At 37.4% G+C, this 22897-nt stretch overlaps 1 protein-coding gene across 2 annotated transcripts in view; it reads right to left on the bottom strand.

Annotated features, from left to right (window-relative positions):
- LOC127632486 (protein ECT2-like) overlaps positions 1–21505 on the bottom strand; it is a 43338-nt gene extending 21833 nt beyond the window's left edge. Inside the window, exons 1-13 of one of the 2 annotated variants that reach the window (XM_052111078.1) lie at positions 21249–21505; positions 19945–20179; positions 19698–19777; positions 16867–16962; positions 13636–13818; positions 10140–10229; positions 9936–10046; positions 8728–8801; positions 5010–5140; positions 4634–4749; positions 2594–2656; positions 1128–1350; positions 372–500 (exon numbers count right to left, since the gene is read on the bottom strand). In XM_052111078.1, coding sequence (XP_051967038.1) covers positions 372–500; positions 1128–1350; positions 2594–2656; positions 4634–4749; positions 5010–5140; positions 8728–8801; positions 9936–10046; positions 10140–10229; positions 13636–13818; positions 16867–16962; positions 19698–19777; positions 19945–20074 — 1426 coding nt within the window. In that variant the 5' untranslated portion in view covers positions 20075–20179; positions 21249–21505. The remainder of the gene's footprint in view (positions 1–371; positions 501–1127; positions 1351–2593; positions 2657–4633; positions 4750–5009; positions 5141–8727; positions 8802–9935; positions 10047–10139; positions 10230–13635; positions 13819–16866; positions 16963–19697; positions 19778–19944; positions 20180–21248) is intronic. The other variant, XM_052111079.1, reaches the window with a different exon arrangement.
- Positions 21506–22897: the final 1392 nt, after the last annotated feature.

Genomic DNA, 22897 nt, shown 5'->3' with positions numbered 1-22897 from the left:
TTTAGACAACTTTTACTGTGCTTTGTCATATTTTGGAGCTTGACAGTCAACACTCTGTACATTCCTTAATATTTCTTCTATGATGTTCCGCCGAAGAAACAGTCAGTTCAAATTTGGAATGACATTAAGGTGAGTAAATGAAATAATTTTCATTTTTGGGTGAACTCCCTTTAAGGAACAAAAAAAACAAACACCTGACATCTCTTTGAACTGCACTACTAAGAGAACAGAGTTCATTTTTTGTCAGATAAACACCAAGTAAATTGCCAATGTCACATGTTCTCTACATTCTATGAAAAGAGTTATGCTATTGGCATAGATCAAGGTTTACATTAATCCTAAAGCCTGGGCTAAAGTTAAATAGATGTCACCTGTCTGATGTCCCTGGCTGCATACAGGAGTGCTGGTGCGCTGCAGTGGCCACTCTTTGTCTGTCCTATTCTTCCTCTCCCTCTCCCTTGCACTCCTTCGTCTACCGCTGCTCCTCCTGTGCTTGCGCTCTGGAAAAAACAGCGGCCTCACTCATCTAAAACAAACCCTGACTGCTCTCCCGGTTCCTCTCAGTCCTCTCTGGGATCACTTTGGAACCCTTATACACAGAAGTGTTTCTGCAGTTGCAGTAGTACAGAGAATCGACTCCAATTCAGTACCTGAGCACTGTTTGATTGACAGGTCGCGGTGTGCTCATGCACTGTAATGCGGATGCAAGTATGAATTCAAATATAGAAACTAGGTCAAAATGCTGGTCTTAGAGAGCATTAAGGTGAACAGTAGTTTATATCTTATGCAAACAAACAGGGAATACAATTTTATATGTTAAAATTTTGGATCTATTCATTAGGTTTTGCAGTGTAAATGAAGTTTAATTTACTTTGTTTATATTAATAATAAAAAAACAAGACTGACAATGAAAAAACAAAACACTAACTTCTATTGCATTATAGCTAGTTCAAATAGTCAGGGTATTATTTTACATTTGATCGCTTACTTGAACTTTTAACCGGATACTTTTTTAGAACTCTGAAATCCCCAAGTATTGTTTGTATATTTGTACGATTGGCTTTACTCTATAGAGGGAAATTGGTTTATTTGTCTTGGATAAAAGACTTCAAGATTATGGATTTCACCTCCGCTGGATTTGCAGGTGTCAGGTGTATTGGAGATGTCCAGCAGAGAACCCATGGAAAGGGAGTGTTCGGCTGAGGGTCTCTTTCGTGGGGGGAAAGGCGAGATCTCCGTCTCCTTAGTGAGCTGAGCCAAGGTTTCTCTGAGACGCCGACGTTTCCGGCCGCTGTTGGGCGTTGTGATAGACAGCAGAGACACTGCCTTCTTCATTGCAGGACTCTCCGGCTGAGAGGAAGATACATTTGTTACATTGACAATCACTATTGATGAACGGTTTAGTAGGACTGTACATTTTTGTGGGACACTATGTGTTTGCAATATTTCAGTAAAAGACGCAATGCATTAATGTCCATAATAAATACAAATTGGTGTATCTCTATGTCTCTATGCATGTATAAAAAAAACAACAAAAAAACAGCCACAACATTCGAACCAGTCTGGCCATTCTCTGTTGACCTCTCATCTACAATGCGTTTCCATCCAGAGAACTGCTGTTCACTGGATTTTTTTGTAACCATTCTTAGTAAATTCTACAGACTGTTGTGTGTGAAAATCCCAGGAGATCACCAGTTAACAAAATACTCAAAACCAGATACTTCTGGCACCAGCAATCATGCCATGGTCCAAATCACTGAGATCAAAATGATTTCCCATTCTGAGAGTTGATGTGAATGTTTACTGAAGCTCCTGACCCGAATCTGAATTATTTTATGCACTGCAGTACTGCCACATGATTGGCTGATTAGAAAATCACATGGATGATTATAAGTGCCAGACGGGCTGGTTTGAGTATTCCTATAACTGCTGATCTCCTGGGATTTTCACACACAACAGTCTCTAGAATTTATTCCGAATGGTGCCAAAAACATCCAGTGAGCGGCATTTCTGGAGATGGAAACGCCTTTTAAATGAGAGAAGTCAACAGAGAATGGCCAGACTGCTTCATACTGACAAAGTCTACGGTAATTCAGATAATCACACTGTACAATTGTGGTGAGAAGAACAGCATAATTCTATTCTGAGATGCAAATCAGTGCCATTTCAGAGGCAAGAGCGGGACCTACACAATATTAGGCAGGTGGTTTTTTATGTTGTGGCTGATTGGTGTAAAAAAATAAATAATATTTTCCCCATAATTAGTCCAAACTAAAGGCAAAAATTCATAGCAATGTAACAAAAACTGCCAATTAGAACATATTTGATGTTTAAATGTACAGTTATGTGGTGTGGTATTTTGGACCAATAAGATTTGACTATGGGCGTGGATAAATAGTTTAACACCACAGAAAGAGACCAAATAAAATGTGGTTGGTTAGGACAAAAAATATTTTAATTGCTTGTCACTTTCACATAATGCAGAATTTGGACTTGAAAAACTGGATTTTGAAATGTCTTATAGATTGGGTATTATTATAGTAACTGTAATTTATTTAATTTTCTGTAATCAATGTATCTGCAGGTGCATCACCTTTTCATAAGAATACATAGATTCCCCAGCACGGGCGTCCATCTGTATACTGCCCCAAAACCACTGACAAGACAGAGACAAAACAAAAACAAGAGCACAAATCAAAGATTAATACATTTAAAACATCTCCACTGTAACCCTGTTCTGTAACCCTGTTAACAGCTATTAAAGCATATTTAGCATTCATGTGACTGAGCAAATGAGTTAGCCACGCCCCCTCAGTCCAATAATTTTTAGACAAATCAGCACAAAAGAAGAGCATTGTTTACTCATGTGGCTGATAAATTCAACAGTGGCACAATAGCGCCCTCAACTGACAAACATTATGACTCACAATAGCCACAATTGTCTGCTTCAAATACAACATGAGAATGAGCAAAATGATTGACAGGTGAAAAGCGTAAATATCCGCGAACACATTTTTCTTTTGTGGTTTACAAAGTCTAATGCGGTCACAGAGACCAGTGAGATATCTCAGTACACTTATTTCATTATTATCTTTAAGGGAGTAGGATTTTTTTTATGCATATTTTTCTTTTTAATTGCTTACAGCACCTTTAACCACTGGTGCATCTATGATCACAACTGACTTCCCCAAAAAACCATATATGGGCGGGTGATAAGCAAAAAGCAAAACTGCGAAATTTTTACAATAAAGATATATTCAGTATATCACAATATGCATTTTAATTTTTTAAGAAAGTGATTTGCTTGAAGACAATGTCGAAGTAAGGGGCTGACCTGTCCACGGAAATGAAACAACTTCATTAATACAAGACAAATTAAATTTTTTTATTTTTATCTATTTTTGTTGCTCTACTTTTTTGTAATTTGTCTATTCTGTTTTTATTTGAAAATATACTATTTGGAAGGAAACCCCTCCATGTATTTGTTTTGGATTCAGCCTTCCATTACGACGGATTCACACATCCTCCATGAGAGAGGCATGAGCGCTGCGTTTTCGTTTCGCCGACCATATTAACAGATGCCACCGTTTCCACTGTAAGCGCGAGGTGACGCATCCCAGAAGTGGCAGTGGCCAGATAGTTTCGCCATTGAGCCTATTTTTGCAATTTTCTCTGATTGCAGTACAACACTAAAATAATCAGATTATATGAGACACAAAAGCAAATCAAAATTATTCAAACTGAACCTATAGTGAACTACAATTTATATGTCTGCATGCAAGTAAACTCAAAATAACTTTATAATTAATAAACTGCCAGACCATTTGCCATTCTATGTATATAGGTGTACAGTATAGACACAACATTAACCAATCACAACCAAGTGTGCTGATAAATATGAATTACACTTGACTGCCAGCTTTTGTCCTTAAGCAGCAATAACCTCAGCTTATTATGACCTTGAAGAAATTTGTTGCCATAGGGCCTCATAGATAACTTTATTTTCTGTGCAGATGCACTGCAGTTTCTCGTGGAAGAGACACGACTAGTGTGAATGTCCAACGCGACCGCTCTGCTCATGCCCCGCTAACGGAGGATGCGTTAACCCAGCGTAAGATACAGGAAGCCTTTTTGGCATCTATATAGCAGAAATAAATGCACAGTTCAGAAAGGTGTTATTTAATCATTCTTAAGGTTATTAACTCAATGTGATCACATCTCTCTCCGGATTTGCAGAACAGGCGGTAGCAGAAAGCACGGTGGTATTAAGAATAAGGGCAGCAGGGCTTAGCAGAGGGCAAGTATTACACCATGAAGGATGCAGCTTTTTCTATCAAAATGAAAAGTGATTGAAATGCACTTTCCCTACCATGTGGGAGAATTTAGCATAACCGCACTATAAGCTATACTCCAATTTCTACTGGTTAGCACATTTTTACCAGCCACCCTTACACTGACATATGCTGAAATAGGTCAAAATATACTAGATAACAGAGTACAGTCAAAAAAACAGCAGATCTCAAAGCACACTTGATCATGAGTGTATTTTACACACTTATTTGGGACTCATACAAACCCCATAATGTGGGAGTCTGTGTGAATGTGTGCACAAGACAATAAGTAAAGTTCGTACCTCCTGCTTCACTACATACAATCTTTTGGAGGGTGTAAAGGGCAGTTCCTTAATGGAATTCTCTTCAACAACCAAGTGTGTGCACCTTTCATTGCCCACTGCCTGGAATCGCCCACCTAAACAAAACAAACACCACATACTCCTTTAAAATCCCTCCTCAAGCAGAGGTCAGGCATTAGTTCTTTTTGAGATGGTCTGACAATAAAATACAAAACTTTTTTTCCTGGGGTCAACATCTCAGTTGCATCTCAGACTGAAGTCTTTGGTTAATGGAGAATTACTTAAAGAGCTGATGTTTTGTTAACAATTTAACATAAAACATTTCAGACTCCATTACTTCAAGGGCAAAGTACACACAAACATGAGATTTCAGCACCGTGTTTTTGTGTTCTTTCCTCCATGTTGGTCTTCTCCTCTTCAGAGAAACCCAGGAAGCTCAGTACACAGTCCTGAAACGGAGGGACTTTAAACTCAGTGCGGAACTCCTCACTACCCGCATGGAAATTACTGGAACAAAAATAAAGCAGTCATTAGCCACACCACAGCACCAAAATATGGAATAAGAACAAGAACACATTTAACGTACAAGTTGTATTTCTACTATAAAAACATTTATTGAAACCAAGCTGCCAAAACACCTCACTCTCTATATCCGTATATAGTGATGTCACAAAGAATACTCATTAATCCCTGACTGCCTCTACAGCAACAACATCAATGCATACTTTACATCATCACACCCTTGGCCTCGCCCACTGGGGGACTCAGTTCGTAAAGAGATAGTGAGAGAGCAGGATATAGGCCTACAGAGCTCTGCCTCTTGTCGTTTTGTGCATAAACTGCTCAACAAACTGTTTCTTAATATTGGTGTATGTAAACATGCACTAGATGGATGTCTTTGACCGTTTTGATGCGTTTCTGGCTATGTGGACCTCAGTGCAGGATGACACTGGAAACTGGATATATGCATAGTCATTGTGCTTTGGACTACCTATGTGCATCATGTGGATGCGTCATCTGCGTATTTCAGCTTAGGTTGCATGTTTTGTTGACTCATTTCAGCGTGCATTGCTTGTGAACCAGTTATAAAACGATTCAAAAACGCAAGTAAATAGTTCCATTCATTAATACATCGAATGTCATGATAGTTTATGGTACTGATATCCAGTATACACCTGGTGCATCCTTTGACGCGGTCTACACTTTGTGCATCGACAAAAACTTTCAGAACTGTTGTTGGCAGTAGTAACACCAGCACAAAATGTAACAGGACACCGGTTTATTGTTGGCATGATGCGCTGCAACGGACACTTCTATGGACACCAGCTTAGATCATAATGGGTTCTATTGCTTTTGATGCGATGCACCTCTCGCGTTCGGTGTAGACAGGTTGGGAGTGTTAACAGTTGTGCTATACGGTTTATTATATATTCAGATTAGGGCTATCGATTTAACGCGATAATAACGTGCGATTAATTTGACAAAAAATAACGCGTTAAATTAACGCATTTAATTGCAATGCTTTTCCTGAGAGATTCAAGCTTGTAGTACCACCTGTTAATCCAGAGGGCAGTGAGTGAAATTTCAGCTGTGTGAGCAACGCGCAGTTTATTACAGTGAACAAAACATTAACAACTCTTCAGCGCGGACACAACATAAACGTGCAAACCAAGGGATCTCAAGATGTGTTTAAAGATTGAGTATTAAACTATATTTAACTTGACACAGTGACCTAAACATTTTACTTTTATGACGCAACACCCGAGACGTGACACAAGCATGTCTGACGCAGGTCATATGGACTTTACCTCACAAATATTTAATTACCAACAAGGTTAAGGAGGTGTCCTTTAAACTGTTACACCGCTTTTAACCAATCAATCTTTATTTAAATGCTCCCTGAAATAGATCCACTTTGCTCCTTCAGTAATGCTGTAGATTAATCTGCCCCTCACATTTTTTGGGAATGTGTTCACGCTGTAGTATTTGAGAAAATTTTATTTCTTTGTACGTACCTATATTTTAACTAGTTTTACTTTTCTTTATAGAGCCCCTATTTGCACTTTTTTGTAAAGACTTAAAATATTATTTAAATACTCTTTGTACCTCCAACAACTCCAAAGCATTGAAAACCATTGCACTATGTAATGAATATAATGTCTTGGCATTACTGTAAAATATATCTGTAGTATTGTGTACTACGTATACCCCTGGCTTGTTTCTAAAATAAAAAAAAAAGTCTGACGCAGGTGTACATTGACAGGTCCTTAAAAAAGCCCTCATAATAAATCTCCAACTGATTGACAAATTCACTTGTGAAATGGATTGCTGTGAACTGTATGCCAATGATGACTTATGATCAATAATATAGTAGTAAATAATACATTGTTTTCTAAAGCCGCTTTTTGAATGGTCTTATCAATGATCAAGTCTTCTGCTACAAGAATGTAATGCATTTTAATTATCGGAAAAAAAAAAAATATATATATATTTAAAGATAACTGTGTATAATCATTTCATCATTATATATTGAATTATTGTTATATGAGGGGCTTTATCAGCAAATATTTTATGTGCTATTAATCGCGATTAATTAATTGGGACACCATGTAATTAATTCTATTAAAAAAAATTGTAGTCGATTGACAGCCCTAATTCAGATGCAATGTGTTCGATGTGCTTTGTGTAATCCTGGAGATGTAGTTTTATAATATTCTGGGGTTGTTCATTCTCTTCCGATTGAGTTTAAAAAATGGCTATATTTGAAAGGCTGCATGATATTAGCATTTACATTGAAATTCAAAGGGGTCGCTGAGGCAAAAACGGAGTGTTTAGACAGAGGGCCAGAGACAGGGTGGAAAAGGATCGTATATTGCTAAATCATGACCATTTTGATTGAAAAAAATTAAAAATAGAAAAACTTCACTAACATTATCAGTGGACCCCAGGGAAGATAATAAAATGATTTTTTTTTTTTTATTCAAGACCCCTTTAAATCACTGGGGCATGCAGAGCTTCCACATATTTTCACCAAACTTTTTTTAAGTTCAGATTAACCAGTAATTAACAAACAATTTGGAAAAAAGAAAGAAAAGATTTCATCTAGATTGCACTCACAATTTCTATACAATTAAATATTTTAGAGCTGAGCTAACTATAAAAAAAAAAAAAACACACACACACGTATTCAAAGGTCTGAAAGAAAGAATAACAATTTAAAGGAATAGTTCACCCAAAAATGAAAATTCTCATAATTTACTCACCCTCATGCCATCCCAGGTGTGTGACTGACTTAATTCAACACAAATTAAATTTTTTAGAATTTTTCAGCTCTGAAGGCAATTAAATGGGTGCCAACTTTTTGAAGCTCCAAACATAGCTATTATAAAAGTAATCCATACGATATATTGAAATAGATAAATATTTAAAACGTTAAAAAAACATTCATGAGGATTGTGGTCAAGCTTCTTGGCAAGTTTTAAATATTTATCCATTTCTTATACACCTAGCGTTTCACTTCAGAAGACATTAGACCACTAGAATTGGATGGATTATTTTTTATGATGGCAATATATACACTTTTTGGAGCTTTAAAAATGTTGGCACCCATTCACCTGCATTTTATGGACCTACAGAGCTGAAATATTCTTCATGTGTTCTGCTGACCTTCATACACATCTGGGATGGAATGAGGGTGGGTAAATTATGAGAATTTAAATTTGTGGGTGAAATATTCCTTTAAAAAATTACTATGGTTTCCAGGTTTTCCACACCAGAGGGAACCCTGGTAGAGGGAGCAAAGTGGACAGTGTGAAGAACGGGGGGGAAAAAACACACTTCATGCATCATGCATTCCAGAGTGTCAGGTTATTAATGTGAAAGGTCAAGTTCAATGTTCGATGAATGTGTGGAACGTCAAAACCAGAGTGCAGTCGAAAATGCTTAAAATATGGGAGGGGGGAGGGTCTGTTTCATTTGAGCACCAGTGGCTGGACTTTTCTGCCTCATCATTAACAGTTTTTACTCCTCTACACTCACAGTCAGGGGGATTGACACAAGGGGGAAGTGTTTACGCCTCAAACACACAATCTTACATGTCATCTCGGTGATCCCAAGCCTTGCGTATCCACTCAGGGGTGAGGATGGGTGTGCCCATGCACACTGCCAACTAAAAAGAAAGAAAGAGAGAAGGAAACAAGTGAATCAGGAAGGAAGAGACCTTGCTTGATGCATTATGCATGGGAACCTAATGAATGATTCAGCTCAATTCAGCCTGCTGTGAAGAGAGATACATGAGAACTGTTTTAATCAAACTCTATTTAAATAACACAGACACATCAATGGTGGACAGGAGACTCTGTTATGGAGAGCACACCTGGGGTTTGATTGCCTTGACATGACTGCCAGACACTGGGCACTACAGGACTGAAACAAATTTTCCAAGTGTTTTTTAGTTAATAATTTTGAAGAAAAGGGGCATTTTGAAAGGCTAACGCATTAATGAGAAAACAACAGTGGATTTTGCAAAGATAACAAAGGTGGTGGATAGGCCAATAGTTTTATTTTTTTTTCTCCCATTTATATAATGTAAAATAAATTGTCTTATTTTTTCCTTACTATGATCGCAGCAGACAAAGAGTCCTTAATGAATAGAATCCAAGATTGTGTATTACCCTAGATTTCTATGCATAAACAAGCCCGAAACACACCAGGAACTCTTATTTTTAAATTATGAAAAAACGATCTGCAACTATAGCCATAGATTTTTTCCGATAATGATAAGTCCCAAAAACCAACTATCGACACAGAATAATCAGTAAAACCGATATATCAGTCTACCACTAAAATGGAATGGTTTGTCATTTAAAATTCTGGTTGTGTGTTCATCTTCAAATTAAAGTAGACTACAAATGTCTCTGAAAGAAGTCTTCAAGGAAAACACAAAAGCTTCACTTTAAAGCTTCAAGGAATAGTTCACCCAGAAATGAAAATTCTCTCATCATATACATTTTGGGTCTGTTCTCACACAAACCTGATTGGATCGCTTCAGAAGGCAGAAGAAATAAAGCCATGTACATCTGGGATGGCATGAGGGTGAGAATTTTCATTTTTGGGTGAACTATTCCTTTAACCGATTTCTGTCCACAAGACCTGCGACCACAATCATAGATCGTGGCATTAAAGCAGGGTCAGTCAGCACCAATAAAATGACTTCAGACTTCAACATCTCTGATTTCTGATGGTTCACTATGTAACACTGAAGGATGAGATAGGTGTGTATGTGGAGGGGTTGGATACAGACCCTGTATTTTTCACCATGTGTCGAATGGGCGATGAGGTGTGTGACTTTAGCACTGTCAAAATCTTTTCGGATAGTGCCGCCCATGTGATGGACTAAGTTGACCAGGTTTACCTGAGGAAAGCACATTTATTTAGAGCAAGTAATAAAAAGAAATGGCTCTATAGTTTGTACTTGGTGTCAACCAAGTGGAAATTTGGTACATACCACTTCATCCTTTTTACGGAATCCAGTGAAGCAGAGAGACAAGTTCAGCATGGTCATAGAATAAAGAGGCCTGGAGCAGAACGGCAAAGGCTACAGAAAATAAAGGAAAGAAAGAGAGAATGAGTATTTTATGTCGGAAAACAGAGGACTGCCAATAATAACAGGTAATTTACATACAGAAGTCTTAAAGTGATTGTCAATGTTCAAATATATCCATCCCAGCAAATATGCAATAATACAACTATAAGTTAATAATTCACAGCTTCAACACGTTTTGTTTGAGCATGAGAAAAATCGAAATAAGTTATTATTTTTGCAATTCCATTTGATGACACAAGTGGCTGAGAAATTCAGGAAAACAGCTTCTTAAATTTGTACACTTTTATTTATTTTAAATAAATGTACGCACACAGTCATCGCCATATGGCATCCATCAAAAACACCATAACTACGGCTCTGGGGGCAACATTTTTCTGCGCCACTGAGCACCACTGAACTAGTTTTCCATGAACCTTTTCATGAGTAAGGTCCAAATTCCCCTGCAGTGCCCCCTGGATTGAGTTGTTTTTGCACATGACACTGCACAGCCGCTAGAGGGAGCAGAGTGTAGACGATAATTTTTTACTTACATTTTTGATCTAGACATATAGTGAACAAATTAGTTGTCTGCTGTACTGCATTGGTTTTTAGTTTTTATAGCTGTAAAAAACAAATAATATCAGCAGTCCAGTTAGCCTATATGGATTTCTCTGACATTGTGTGTGTCTGTGTGTGTCTAGCGCTAATGTAAACAGACTTGGCTGCGTGCATCAGATAATCGCACTCGATCAGCATGTTTCCACTGTGGATGCACGAGTTTAAACTGTTATTGTGGTGCTTTTGTGATAGTTTGGCTGTCTGTTTCAGAAAACAAATGTATTATTTTCCTGAAAAGACTGTTTGAGTTGCTGTTTGTGTGAATGAAAATTACATCTGCACCTTAGCAGACGTGGTTGTGTGCATGCGAAGATCACGTTTAGATATGATGTCTGTGCATATACAATCTGTTAACTTTTTATCGTGCTACTTTGGTGACAAGTTGGATGCATGTATATAAAATAAAATTCTGTGGTTTAAAAGACTGTATGAGTAACTTTAAGCAAACAAAGCATTTCTCAGGAATCTTCCTTATTATGGTCTATGGGCATGCGATCGTGTTAATTTTTTTAACGCGTTATTTTTTGTAAAATAAATCGCAATGAATTAACGTGTTAAATCGACAGCCCTAGTTTTAATACATTTTCTGTCCAATGCTGGTGTGTTACTTTCAATAAAAGTGTGATCATTTTATTTGTTTGTAGTTTTTCCCAAATCAGATTAATTAAATTCATGAAATTAAAAGCCTAATATTAATACAATAATTAAAACTATTTTAAAATTTTCGGTTTCGGCCCAGAATTTTCATATCGGTGCATCACTAGCAAATGCACCATTTTTTAACCCGCAAACTCACAGATGTCACTTTGTTAATTTTTGTAGAAGTGCAAACATCTTCATATTTAACTTTTGTTTGTACAGTGATTTAGGGATGCACAATTAATCAGAAAACTACGATTACCACGATTATGTAATCATGAAAACTGATGATTACAGCGTTCAAGTTAAGTCTGCTTCTGTTGCGACAATGGTTTCTATTTACAACATGTATTTGCAGTGATTGAGTATTCTAAGAAATCACTAACATGTCAGTTTAGCAATTAAATGGCAATTGCCAATCAGAGCTGCTTAGATTAGTCCTCCGTCCTATCTGTAATGACAACTGATCCTAATGCGCAAGTTTTAAATCATCAGAATGCCCAGATGCTTGCTTTATGTTCTAGCTCTGTTCGTGTGGCACACGAAAATGAATACTAAAGAAACATCTACTGACACTGGAAAAGAAGCTGTAGAACAAGAGTGAAAAGCACTTTGTAATTATTTTGGATTCATTGCATATTGCACCGCTCGCTTTGAACTTAGATGTTAAATACACAGCAAATGAGCAACACGACAAAACTAAAATGATCCCGTTCTAATCAAGGCACAGACGCTGTGTTAATAATTGAGTTGTTATGCTGATTAGATGGCTTTGTTTTTAATGAGAGCATCCGTGAGAGTGCAGAACTTTGTGTGGAGCGTCACTGAGCTTGCGTCGAAATGCAGATCTCAATCAGTGTAAACCTGCAGTGAATGACAGCAGTCATTGTAATGGGAGAGTTTGTCGCGTTGCTCAATTTCTGTGAACAATTTATTAAAAAAAAATTTATATTTATTTTTTATCAAAACAGTTTTGTTTTATCATGTTAATAAATAGGCCAATATAAATTTGATTTGTGTTTGAGGTGTAGCCAACATAAAATTTTAATTTCCAAAGTGCAACCACTGAGGCCAAAAATTATCTAACGATGATCTTACATGAACAAGATCTCCACTGAAGATCTAACGGGATGAATGGTCCCCTGTCTAGCCACCTACGTGCTTACTGAATGCAGTAACTTGGTCGATATAAATCAGCTGTTAATAAGTTTGAATATTGAATATGCCATATTATTTACTGTACGTGGACTAATAATTTAAGCAGTAATTTATTCAATACCATAGATATAAAATAACAATAATTTTCATTTGCCTTACCTTAAACATTATATAAAATATAATGCTTAATAGAAACTGGAGCGCAGCTCATATCCACAATTGAAATCTACTACTCTGAAGAACCACACAGTTGCTTGATTTGTGATGTCACGGTAATTAAAAATTTCAAATCGACATTAATAATCGGGATTACAATATCGAGAGCAATAATCAACAATTATGATTTTTGCTATAATCGTGCAGCCAGTGATTAGATTCACTGTTTTTGACTGACAACGATACATTCTACGTGCAATACCTGCACCTTTATGTACATGTAAAGTGGTGTTGCACTTGTGTATCGGTGTGCGGAAATGGTCATAAACAACTAAAATATAGCAGTTTATTGTTCAGAAACCTTGAATAGTATTTTCAGCAGACTTCAGGGGAGAACAAGACCACAAAAATGAAGAAACTGGCCCATTTCAGATAAAATTTTGGACCGTGCACTGTGGCAACCGAGCAGTGTATCGCAAGATTTAATAAGCACTCAGACAAACCCTCAGTTCTCACTGAAGTGTTGTAGTCGTATCTCTATTTTTGTATGCTGGACTTAATCTTTCCATCCTGTACTGAATGCTGGCTGGTCAACTGTTCATTTTGCTCTGGTATCTGAGGGAGAGGACACTCCGGCTGCTTACACTCCGATAAGCTAAATAAATTTTTCAGGCTTTACAAATCCTGTTGTAAGCCAAATTTTCAACAAGCTTTCTGCTCAACCCATGACAGCAAGCAAACGCTGATTTGTGCCACTGTAGTGTCAAACTATTTCACCACTTTAGGAAAACAACCACAAGAGGTTATGATTGTGTGTGTACTTGAGTTGCTTTATTTCAGGTCATACCTCTCCCTTGCTGGCGCAGTACATCACCGCTGGAGGCCCCAGAATACGACTGTCATTCTTGTACAGGGAGCTGTATTCTGGAGCCTGGAAGTCTTTTAGTACAAACACAGTCTCGAACTCACAATTCTCTCCATCGCCAAAATCTCTGACATTGTCAGTCTTGATACAGGGGGTGTTTATCTCCTGATAGGATGAAGAATACTCATTATTGGAGTGGTGGAGAATATAATTTTGTTATCAATAGATATATTATCAATAAACACATCAGCTGGTTTGTGATAAGCATAGGGCACAGACTGCCTTAAACGCAACAAGATTTCTTTTTTTTTTTTTTGGAAAGGTTCTAAAAGGTGTTAAAGGGATGGTAAAGGTGTTAACATGATTTGACAGTCATTTGTCAAAAGATTTAGTGGACACAGTTGAGAATTACAAGAATTTCATATTTTAGGGGCAGTTTACACAGGATAGATTCTTGCACAAATGTGTCTGCCTGCCACAACCAGAGGAACAACCAATAAGCCCCCTGTTCCACATGACCTTTTGTTAATTCAATAAAAATATATTCTTTCCTACTTCAAACTAACTTTATTACTTTTATTATTACCAGTTCAATTAACATTGTTCTATTGATGCCAACTTTAACGTCTCAATGGAAAGTTTGATTCATTGTTACAAAAAATCAAAAGCTTTGGCAATATTGTATGTACTACATTCATGCCAATAAAGCTCACTGAACTGAATTTAATTCTTGCATTCAAATATGGCTAGACAGAGCACAACGGAATGGAACAGAAAGCCTCAACTACTTTCAACTAGACCTGACATTTGAAAAAACAATGAGATTTGTTGTCATATTAGATTAGCTTTAATGGAGCATTCTGGGTATAATAAAAGTTAAGCTCAAATCAACAGCATTTGTGGCACAATGTTGAATAATACAAAAAATATTTGTACTTGTCCATTCATTATATATAAATATACACATACACTGCCTTGCAAAATTATTCAGACCCCAGACCAATTATCTCATATTACTGAATTACAAATGGTGCAATACAATTTCAGTCTGTTTGATATTTTTATTTTAAAACACTGCCTGGAACTCAAAATCAATTATTGTTAGCTGGAATTGGTTTTATGTTGGGAAATATATATCTAAAAAAATATCTTGCTTGCATAAGTACTCAATCCTTGTGCTGTGGAAGCTGGCAGGTTACACCGATGAAAGAAATTGCCCAAACGAGGACAAGTTTACTTTGCAACTTTGGTATCCACCTGTGAATTAATGGTAATCAAATTTTTTGGATAAATGCCCTTTGTTTGAGGATCTTTGATCAGGCTGTGAATCTGAAGGAAAATTAAGACCAAAGAGCATTTCACAGAAGTTAGAGATAAAGTAATAAAATTGCAAAGATTATGGAAAAGGTACACAATATTATCCAAATGTTTGGATATCCCAGTGAGCACAGTTGGATCAATATTCAGGAAGTGGAAGCTGCACCACACCACCCAGGGACTGCCAAGCAAAGGCTGTCCCTCAAAACTCAGCGCTCTAACAAAAAGGAGACTTGTGAGAAGCCACAGAGAGGTGAGAGAAGCCACAGAGAGGCCAACAATCACTTTGAAGGAGCTACAGAGTTCAGTGGCTGGGAGTGGAGTAATGGTGCACCAGTCAACCACATCGAGCACTGCATAACGCTGGCCTGGCCTGTATGGGGGTGGCACGATAGAAGCCGTTACTCAAAAAGTACCATCTGAAAGCACGTCTAGAGTTTGCCAGAAAGCATACGAGTGACCCAGCTATGACGTGGGAGAAGGTTTTGTGGTCAGATAAGATCAAGACAGAGCTTTTTGGACAAAACTCAAAGCGCTATGTGTTGCGCAAACCTAACACTTCCTATGCCTCAAGACACACCATCCCTACAGTGAAATATGGTGGTGGCAGCATCATGCTGTGGGGATGCTTCTCATCAGTATGGACTGGGCATCTTGTTAGAATTGATGGGGCAAAATATATGGAAACACTGCAAGAGAACCTGCTTCAGTCTGCTAAAAAAACTGAAGCTTGTGAGGAAATTCACCTTTCAGCACGACAATGATCCCAAGCACAAGGACAAAGCAACATTGGAGTGGCTCAAGAACAAAAAGATAAATGTCCTAAAGTGTCCCAGTCAATGTCCTGATCTCAATTCTATTGATAATCTCTGTCACTATTTGAAAATTGCAGTCCACATGCGTCACCCAACCAACCTGGACAACCTGGAGCAAATCTGCCAAGAAGATTGGCCAAAATCACTTCGTCACTGTGTGAAAAGCTGGTATATATGTACCCCCAAAAGATGTAAAGCCATTATCGCAGCAAAAGGTGGCTCAACCAAATATTAAACAATGTCACCTTACAATAATTGATTGCGTTTTATTTTAAAACACTGAAATAATTAATAAAACAATCAGAATGACATTTGTAATTCGGTAATATGATAGAATTGGTCAGGGGTCTGAATACTTGTAAAACATAATTTAATGTTGGACTGGCTATTCACTTACATTGTAAGTGCCTTACTACAACTGCAATTTTCGCCCCTTTATTTTTAAATAAAAAGTAGTCTAAAAACTAAGTCTAACTTAGTTTTCTGGCAATCAATATAAGTAATCAACATTATGCAACAAATGCTGTCAACTAAGCTTAACTTGTTTTGAACCCTAAACATCTGTTTAAGACAGCGGTTCTCAATATTTGGAGGTCACACCCCCCTTAGAAATTAGAACTATATTTCCACGGCAGAGGAAAATCACGCATAGTTGTTCTTCCATCATTGCAGCCGAGGGTAGTCTTCCACACCCCACGTAAAATACCTCTGCCCCCCAATTTGAGAACCACTGCTTTAAGAAATAAGTGTTCTGTGACTTACATAAAAGGCAAAAATAAAGATCAGTTAGAATTAAAGATGAATTTACATACAAAATTAAAAAGGGGGTTAATCAGCAAGGGACTGATTAAGTAATTGATTGAATTAATTATTCTTAATTCAATGGATTAAAGTAGAGACCTCCTGTTGGAGAAACACAGAACAACAAGTTAGATTACACTGTTAGAATTTAGTCCAGACCACCACATGAGTTAGTTTGACATTGAACAGCCTGGTGCCACACCCAATCCCCCTTAGTACACCATGCCACAAATTCCCCCTGTGCTCTCAAGCATACAAAGATCCCAGTCCCGAAACGTACCATATTGACTATAGATTTGATAAATTTTTCGCATGCCTCTGTGCCCGGCTGGCCTTCCTTGATCTTTACCACTGGGACTTCCATTATTGTGATGGCCTGTACAAATGAAGAATTGACATCAACCTAGCAACCCAAAGCTGACAAATTTCCCAGACAGAAGGGCTTTACAATCTATCAGAACTGAGACGAGAACTTCAAACAAATGTTAAATAAAGACCAGGATGAATTTCTGCTACTTTAATAATGAAGCATTACTGACTTGCTCCTCTCTGATCAACCAGTCTGTGCATAACAAAAAGGAGGATTGCTAAAAGACGTTGCATCTGAAGACTTCTCATATCATGACAACGGCAAAGAGAATACAGCTTCAGGAACACCCCTCCTTCCTCTATGTATCATATTAAAAAAAACTGTATGCAGGCCTAAACAGATGAATCGACCGATGGCAATGAATAATTATAAATATACACTCACCGACCACTTTCAGTTACACATGTAAACTTACTTATTCAAGCGATTATCTAATCAGCCAAATGTGTGGCAGCAGTACAATAGGGCTGCAAATAGTGATTATTTTGATAATCAACTAATCATACGATTATTAGACATTTCAGGCGATTATAGCAAAGATTTATCATTAGCTCTTAAATGACTATTCAACTTGTGTCCCTAGTTAAAAGTTTGTTTGAAATGTGCTCACTAACAATAGAGGCCAAAATCATCTTTTAAAAATACCTCTAAATAACATTCACTGAATTAAAGGGGAAAAAACTATTTATTAAATTTAATTCAGTAGAGAAATTCACTGCATCAAGTGTTTTTGTCTTGTTTTCCATTTAAAAATATACAAAATTCTTAAAGATACATTTACTGTAAGATATTTAGACTTGCTTTCAGAGAATGTATCTTGAATAAGTGTATTTTGTAAATAAGTGTATTTTTCACTCGTTTATACTTATGCCAGTGCAGTAAAGACAAAATAAGTATATTGCAGATACTCTGAAACCAAGTCTAAATATCTTACATATTGCTTCTCAGAAAAATGTATTGTGTTTTAAGGATTTTGATTTTTGAAAATCTTAAAATATTTTATATTATATTCAACTTTCTCAGATAACAAATTTTTGTTCTTCAGTATAGCGGTCCTCACACTTTGCGATCTACCTCACCTTAAGCTGTTTTAAAAGTCTGGAGTGTGTCTGGACTGAGGTGTGTTTTCTTATTCTCCTAAATCAGGCACAAGCTGCACTTCTCCTAGCAAGCCTCAAATTAATGTGATCACGTTACATACAATTAAATCAAACGAATATTCGATAACAAAAACATTTTCATTTGTCAATGTTGTCGATAACGCCGACTAATCGTATCAGCACTACAGTGCAATGCATAAAATCATGCAGAAATGGGTCAGCAGCTTCAGTTAGTGTTCACATCAACCATCAGAATGGGATAAAAATGTATCTCAGTGATTTTGACCACAGCAGGGTTTTTGGTGCCAGATGAGCTGTTTTCCTGTGATTTTCATGCACAACAGTCTCTAGAATTTACTCAGAATGGTGCCAAAAAAGAAAAAAAAAAAACATCCAGTAACTGTTCTGCAGATGAAAATGCCTTGTTGATGAGAGAGGTCAACAGAGAATGGCCAGAATGGTTCAAGCTGACAGAAAGCCCACAGCCACTCTGTACAATTGCAGTGAGCAAAATAGCATCTCAGAATGCACACCATGTCAAATCTTGAGTCGGATGGGCTAAAACAGCAGAAGATCATGTCGGGTTACACTTCTGTCAGCCAAGAACAGAAAGCTCTCAAGAGAAACTTGAGGCTGTTGTGTGTGAATATCAGCAGTTACAGAAATACTCAAACTAGCCTGTCTGTCACCAAGAATCATGCCACGGTCAAAATCACTGAGATCACATTTTTCCCCATTCTGATGGTTGATGTGAACATTAACTGAAGCTCCTGACCAGTATCTGCTTGATTTTATTAATTTCACTGATGCCACACGATTGGATGATTAGATCGCATGAATAAGTAGGTGTACAGATGTACCTAAGAAAGTGCTCACTGAGTGTAAATTGTCTGACACAAAACTATGTTGCTAAAAATAAAATTTGTAAGTATTATACATTTTTTTAAATATATAATTTTGTGGTTGGCCTAGTGAAAAGGAATGGCCAGTACATATCTGAACTACTAGTCTGACCAGGTCAGCAGAAAAAAAAAATTCTCATCCACACACACACACACACACACACGCTTAACCATCAGAGACTAAATTTCCCAATTTAGCCTGTGCTCCCCAAAACCCAAGACTGTTTTAACATTTTCAACCTTTTTCCATTCACATTCCACACAATAGTGGTAGAATGCTGAGGCCAATGTTCGGTGACATGCGACTCCAGTTACAAATCAGAAAAGCCATGGTCCTCAAGGCTGCAATGTAAACTCCCAAAATAAACGATTGTCTCACTAAGGCAAGAGGAAGGATTAATGTTAATCTTACATGAATCTAAGAGTACTAGACACTTTGAACCAGTTCACTATATGGGGCAATTTCCCACAAAATTGCTTCCTGTTACCAAACACTTTAATCTGACTTTATAATCAAGACTAGAAGAATCTCAATTTTCTAACCTACAGAGAGTGATGGCGGAAATGGCTCAGTTTGAAGCCGACAGTAGAACTTGCAATGAACTTGAAATAACAAATCTGACAGTCTTACATTAAACCCTATATGTTTAGCTCATCCAGATTTACTGACAATCACAGAAACTATGTGGCTACAGAGAACATTTCAAAAGGAAAAGCTGCAGCCTCTTTTCAACAGTACCTGTAGAGCTTTTTCAAGTTTCATGCAGTTGCTGGCCTCCCCCACCAACACCACCCTGGTCTCAACTCTGGGCAAAACATCTGAAAGAGAGTTTAAATGGCCACAGGCAGAGGTGAACTTCTTTGGAAAAAGTAGTTTAGAAGAAAATAACCTTTTTTTATGATTGTGCATCTCCACAGCAAAACGGTCGCTCTACAGAAATGTCAGCTTATATAAGGCTGATTGAGATGGAGGGCAGTTCACTTACCCTCTGTCTCCTCTGTGTGGAGACCCATGAAAAATTGTTCCTTAGAGGTCTCGGCCATCCGGGAGTCATATACGGAGGAGTCCACCAAGCTGCGGCCCATCCCTAAAGTAACTATGCTGCTGTCAGCCATGGCACTGTGACAAGGGGTGGTGACCCAATCCTGTCCAGAATATAAAACACTGGAGGAGGCCAGAGGGAAAGCAGTGAACAAGGTGAGCAGTGAACAGCTGAGCGTCTAAGAGAAAAGGAAGGGTATAGGTAGGAAAGAAATAAATAAGGATTGATTCAATATAGATAAATCTGTCTGTTTGAGAGGAGCTGTACTGCATAACCCATAAAAAAAATAATTACCCTGGCTGCCCAAATGTAATTCTTAAGATCTGAATAAATTCTGATTAAATTAATTGGCTGACTAAATATAAACTATTTTCTGAATGCATTCTATATTATAGCATAGTGTTCCTATAAAAATTAAAAAATTTTAAAGTTCATGAACACCATTTAATAAGGAATGTTTGGGTAACAAACCATTTTTATATGGGAATGAGACTAATATATACTGGGGTGCAAAAGAGTTTACTAATGAAAATGCTTCTATTTTGCTCTCTTTATCATTTAAAATAAAACCTATTATAATGTGTATCATCAGCATAACAATGAGTAACAGGTGGTGAAATTGAGGATTTCAGAAAGTGAGCTTCAATCAAAGAAATCAGAATTTTGTTCAAAAGTTTTTGCATTTATTTAATGACCTTAAAAATGAAAATAAATAAAAGCTATGACATAAGATGAAGAATTAGGTTAAATGTTGCTAAGGTTATAGGTCACAAATCAAATAAGGAATTTGTGACATCAAACATGTTACCTCCTTAATAAAAAAAAGTCAGATTTGCACATCCAAAATACTTTAAACTAAAGACATTTTGAAACTCATATCTGTTTCTCAACCTTTAACTCATATTGTTATGCTGATATATATATATACACACATACACATATACACACGCACACAATTTAATTATAACAAAAAGTGAAAAATAGAAGCATTTTCACTAATTTACTTTTGCACCTCACTATATGTGGATGATAATAAAGTACATTTTTATGTGTAATCATATAAAACATCACTAATTTTAATGTTCTGGCAAGCTTTTACAAAACAATTCTGTGTCAGCATATTGGCAGGCACAATGCACTTCAGTTACATGAGCTAGCACAAGGGTAGCTAGCTAACTTCTAAACAAAAGTTTTTTTCCGATAAAACTTTGCATTTAGCTTAATACATATGCAAGAAGAAAACGTACCGTTTAAAAGCTGAAAGGTTCCAGTTATTTTGGTGGTAAAGGCCTTGATGAACGGAGAAAAAAAAGAGTTCGGCTGGTTAAAAGACCAGCTCAGCAATCTTGAGTTTATGTTAGCCGAACTGTTAATGTTTATTATTACTAAAGTTCAAGGTTCAAGAGACCACTAGTTCGCAGTGCCACGTAAAGTCATGCCAAAAAAATACGATTAAGTTAGGAAAATACGTTTCTTTTGAATGTTAAGTCCATTGTAGAACTGATCTGATGGGTGGCTCTGCATAACTCACTCTCTGAATTCAAAAACGCAGGCAAACATGAGAGTCGAGCGCTGATTGGCTGAGAGGGAAGCGCTCAAGAGCTCGGCGGAAGCTCCGAGGTGGCGCTTATGATTGGCTGTTAAATTCAAACGGCGATGCAAGCTGTGTAGTCAGCGCCTCCACAGGAAGGAATGCAAAAATGTTTCATAACAGAAACAACATTATGACCAAATAAATAAGACACTGACTGAAACATATTGCTTCAATTTAATTCATTTTGAGTAAAAAAAAAAAACCTTCTAGTTGTTTCATGTTGTTTCAATCAAGCTACACAATGCAACTCATAGACCTTATTCATGCTAGTGCCATCTTTGATTTTTAAAAGGAATGACAAGGAGGCTGTGTGGGGCTTTTCCACTGCATGGTTCAGCTCGACTTGACTGGACTCTGCTCGCTTTTTGGGGGTTATCCACTGTGGATAGTACCTGGTACCTGGTACCTAGTACTTTTTTAGTACCATCTCCATCAAGTTTCCAAGCAAGCCGAGCCGATAATAAATCTGATGTCAAAACCACTGATTGGTCAGAGATAAATGTTACTACCGGCATCACTGGATTTGCGACACGGGACATCAACCCGCTACATCACACAACTTTCGAATTATAGGCTAGAAAGAAATGGCTGTGCGAAAAACCACGCCATGATCAATAAACAAGGTGCAGACGTTCATCTCATTAGTGACGAACAAAACGACGCAAAACAAAAAAGTATTTTAGGAAGTGTCTTAGCTGTTAGCCGCACACAGCTACCACCGGACCTACCAACAGTGTAGGGAAAAGTAAAAAAATAAATAAAAGTGACTGCAGAACTATCATGGACCACAACAGACAGAGTGGTTCAAACAGAACAAAGTGGAAGTGGTTCGACCAAATGGCCGCTATCTATGGCAATAGACCGGTGAGCAATGGGAGGGAGAGTGCCCTGGACTCAGCCATGGCATTATTGGGCACCACGATGGAAGTTTTGTTACATTAACTCTAAATTCTGCTTGAAAGCTTCACTTTATTTATTTGACCAGCAACTGGAAAGCTTTCTTATAAAACAACCCGGACAATTTAACTTTTATACTTGTGTAAAATCACCATGCAACAACTACTTTATGCAGAACAATGAGCTAGTAGCTAACAGCTAGTGGTTGTGTTATTGTTTATGGTTAGTAATGTTTGTGTTGCATTTAAGATGATGTCACGGCAGTAGAGGCATTGCAACAATCAGGCTATAATCCCACCCACGTTGAGGCGGCACTGAACTGCAGTGGAAAGAAAAGTAAAGTGAGTCAAGACGAGTTGAACCGCAACATGCAGTGAAAAAGTGCCATTACAGTCTCTTCAATGG

This window comes from Xyrauchen texanus, chromosome 39 (assembly GCF_025860055.1).
Source record: "Xyrauchen texanus isolate HMW12.3.18 chromosome 39, RBS_HiC_50CHRs, whole genome shotgun sequence".
NCBI lineage: Eukaryota > Metazoa > Chordata > Actinopteri > Cypriniformes > Catostomidae > Xyrauchen > Xyrauchen texanus.
The sequence above is the reverse complement of the archived record's forward strand: the minus strand, read 5'-3'. Positions and strand labels throughout refer to the sequence as shown.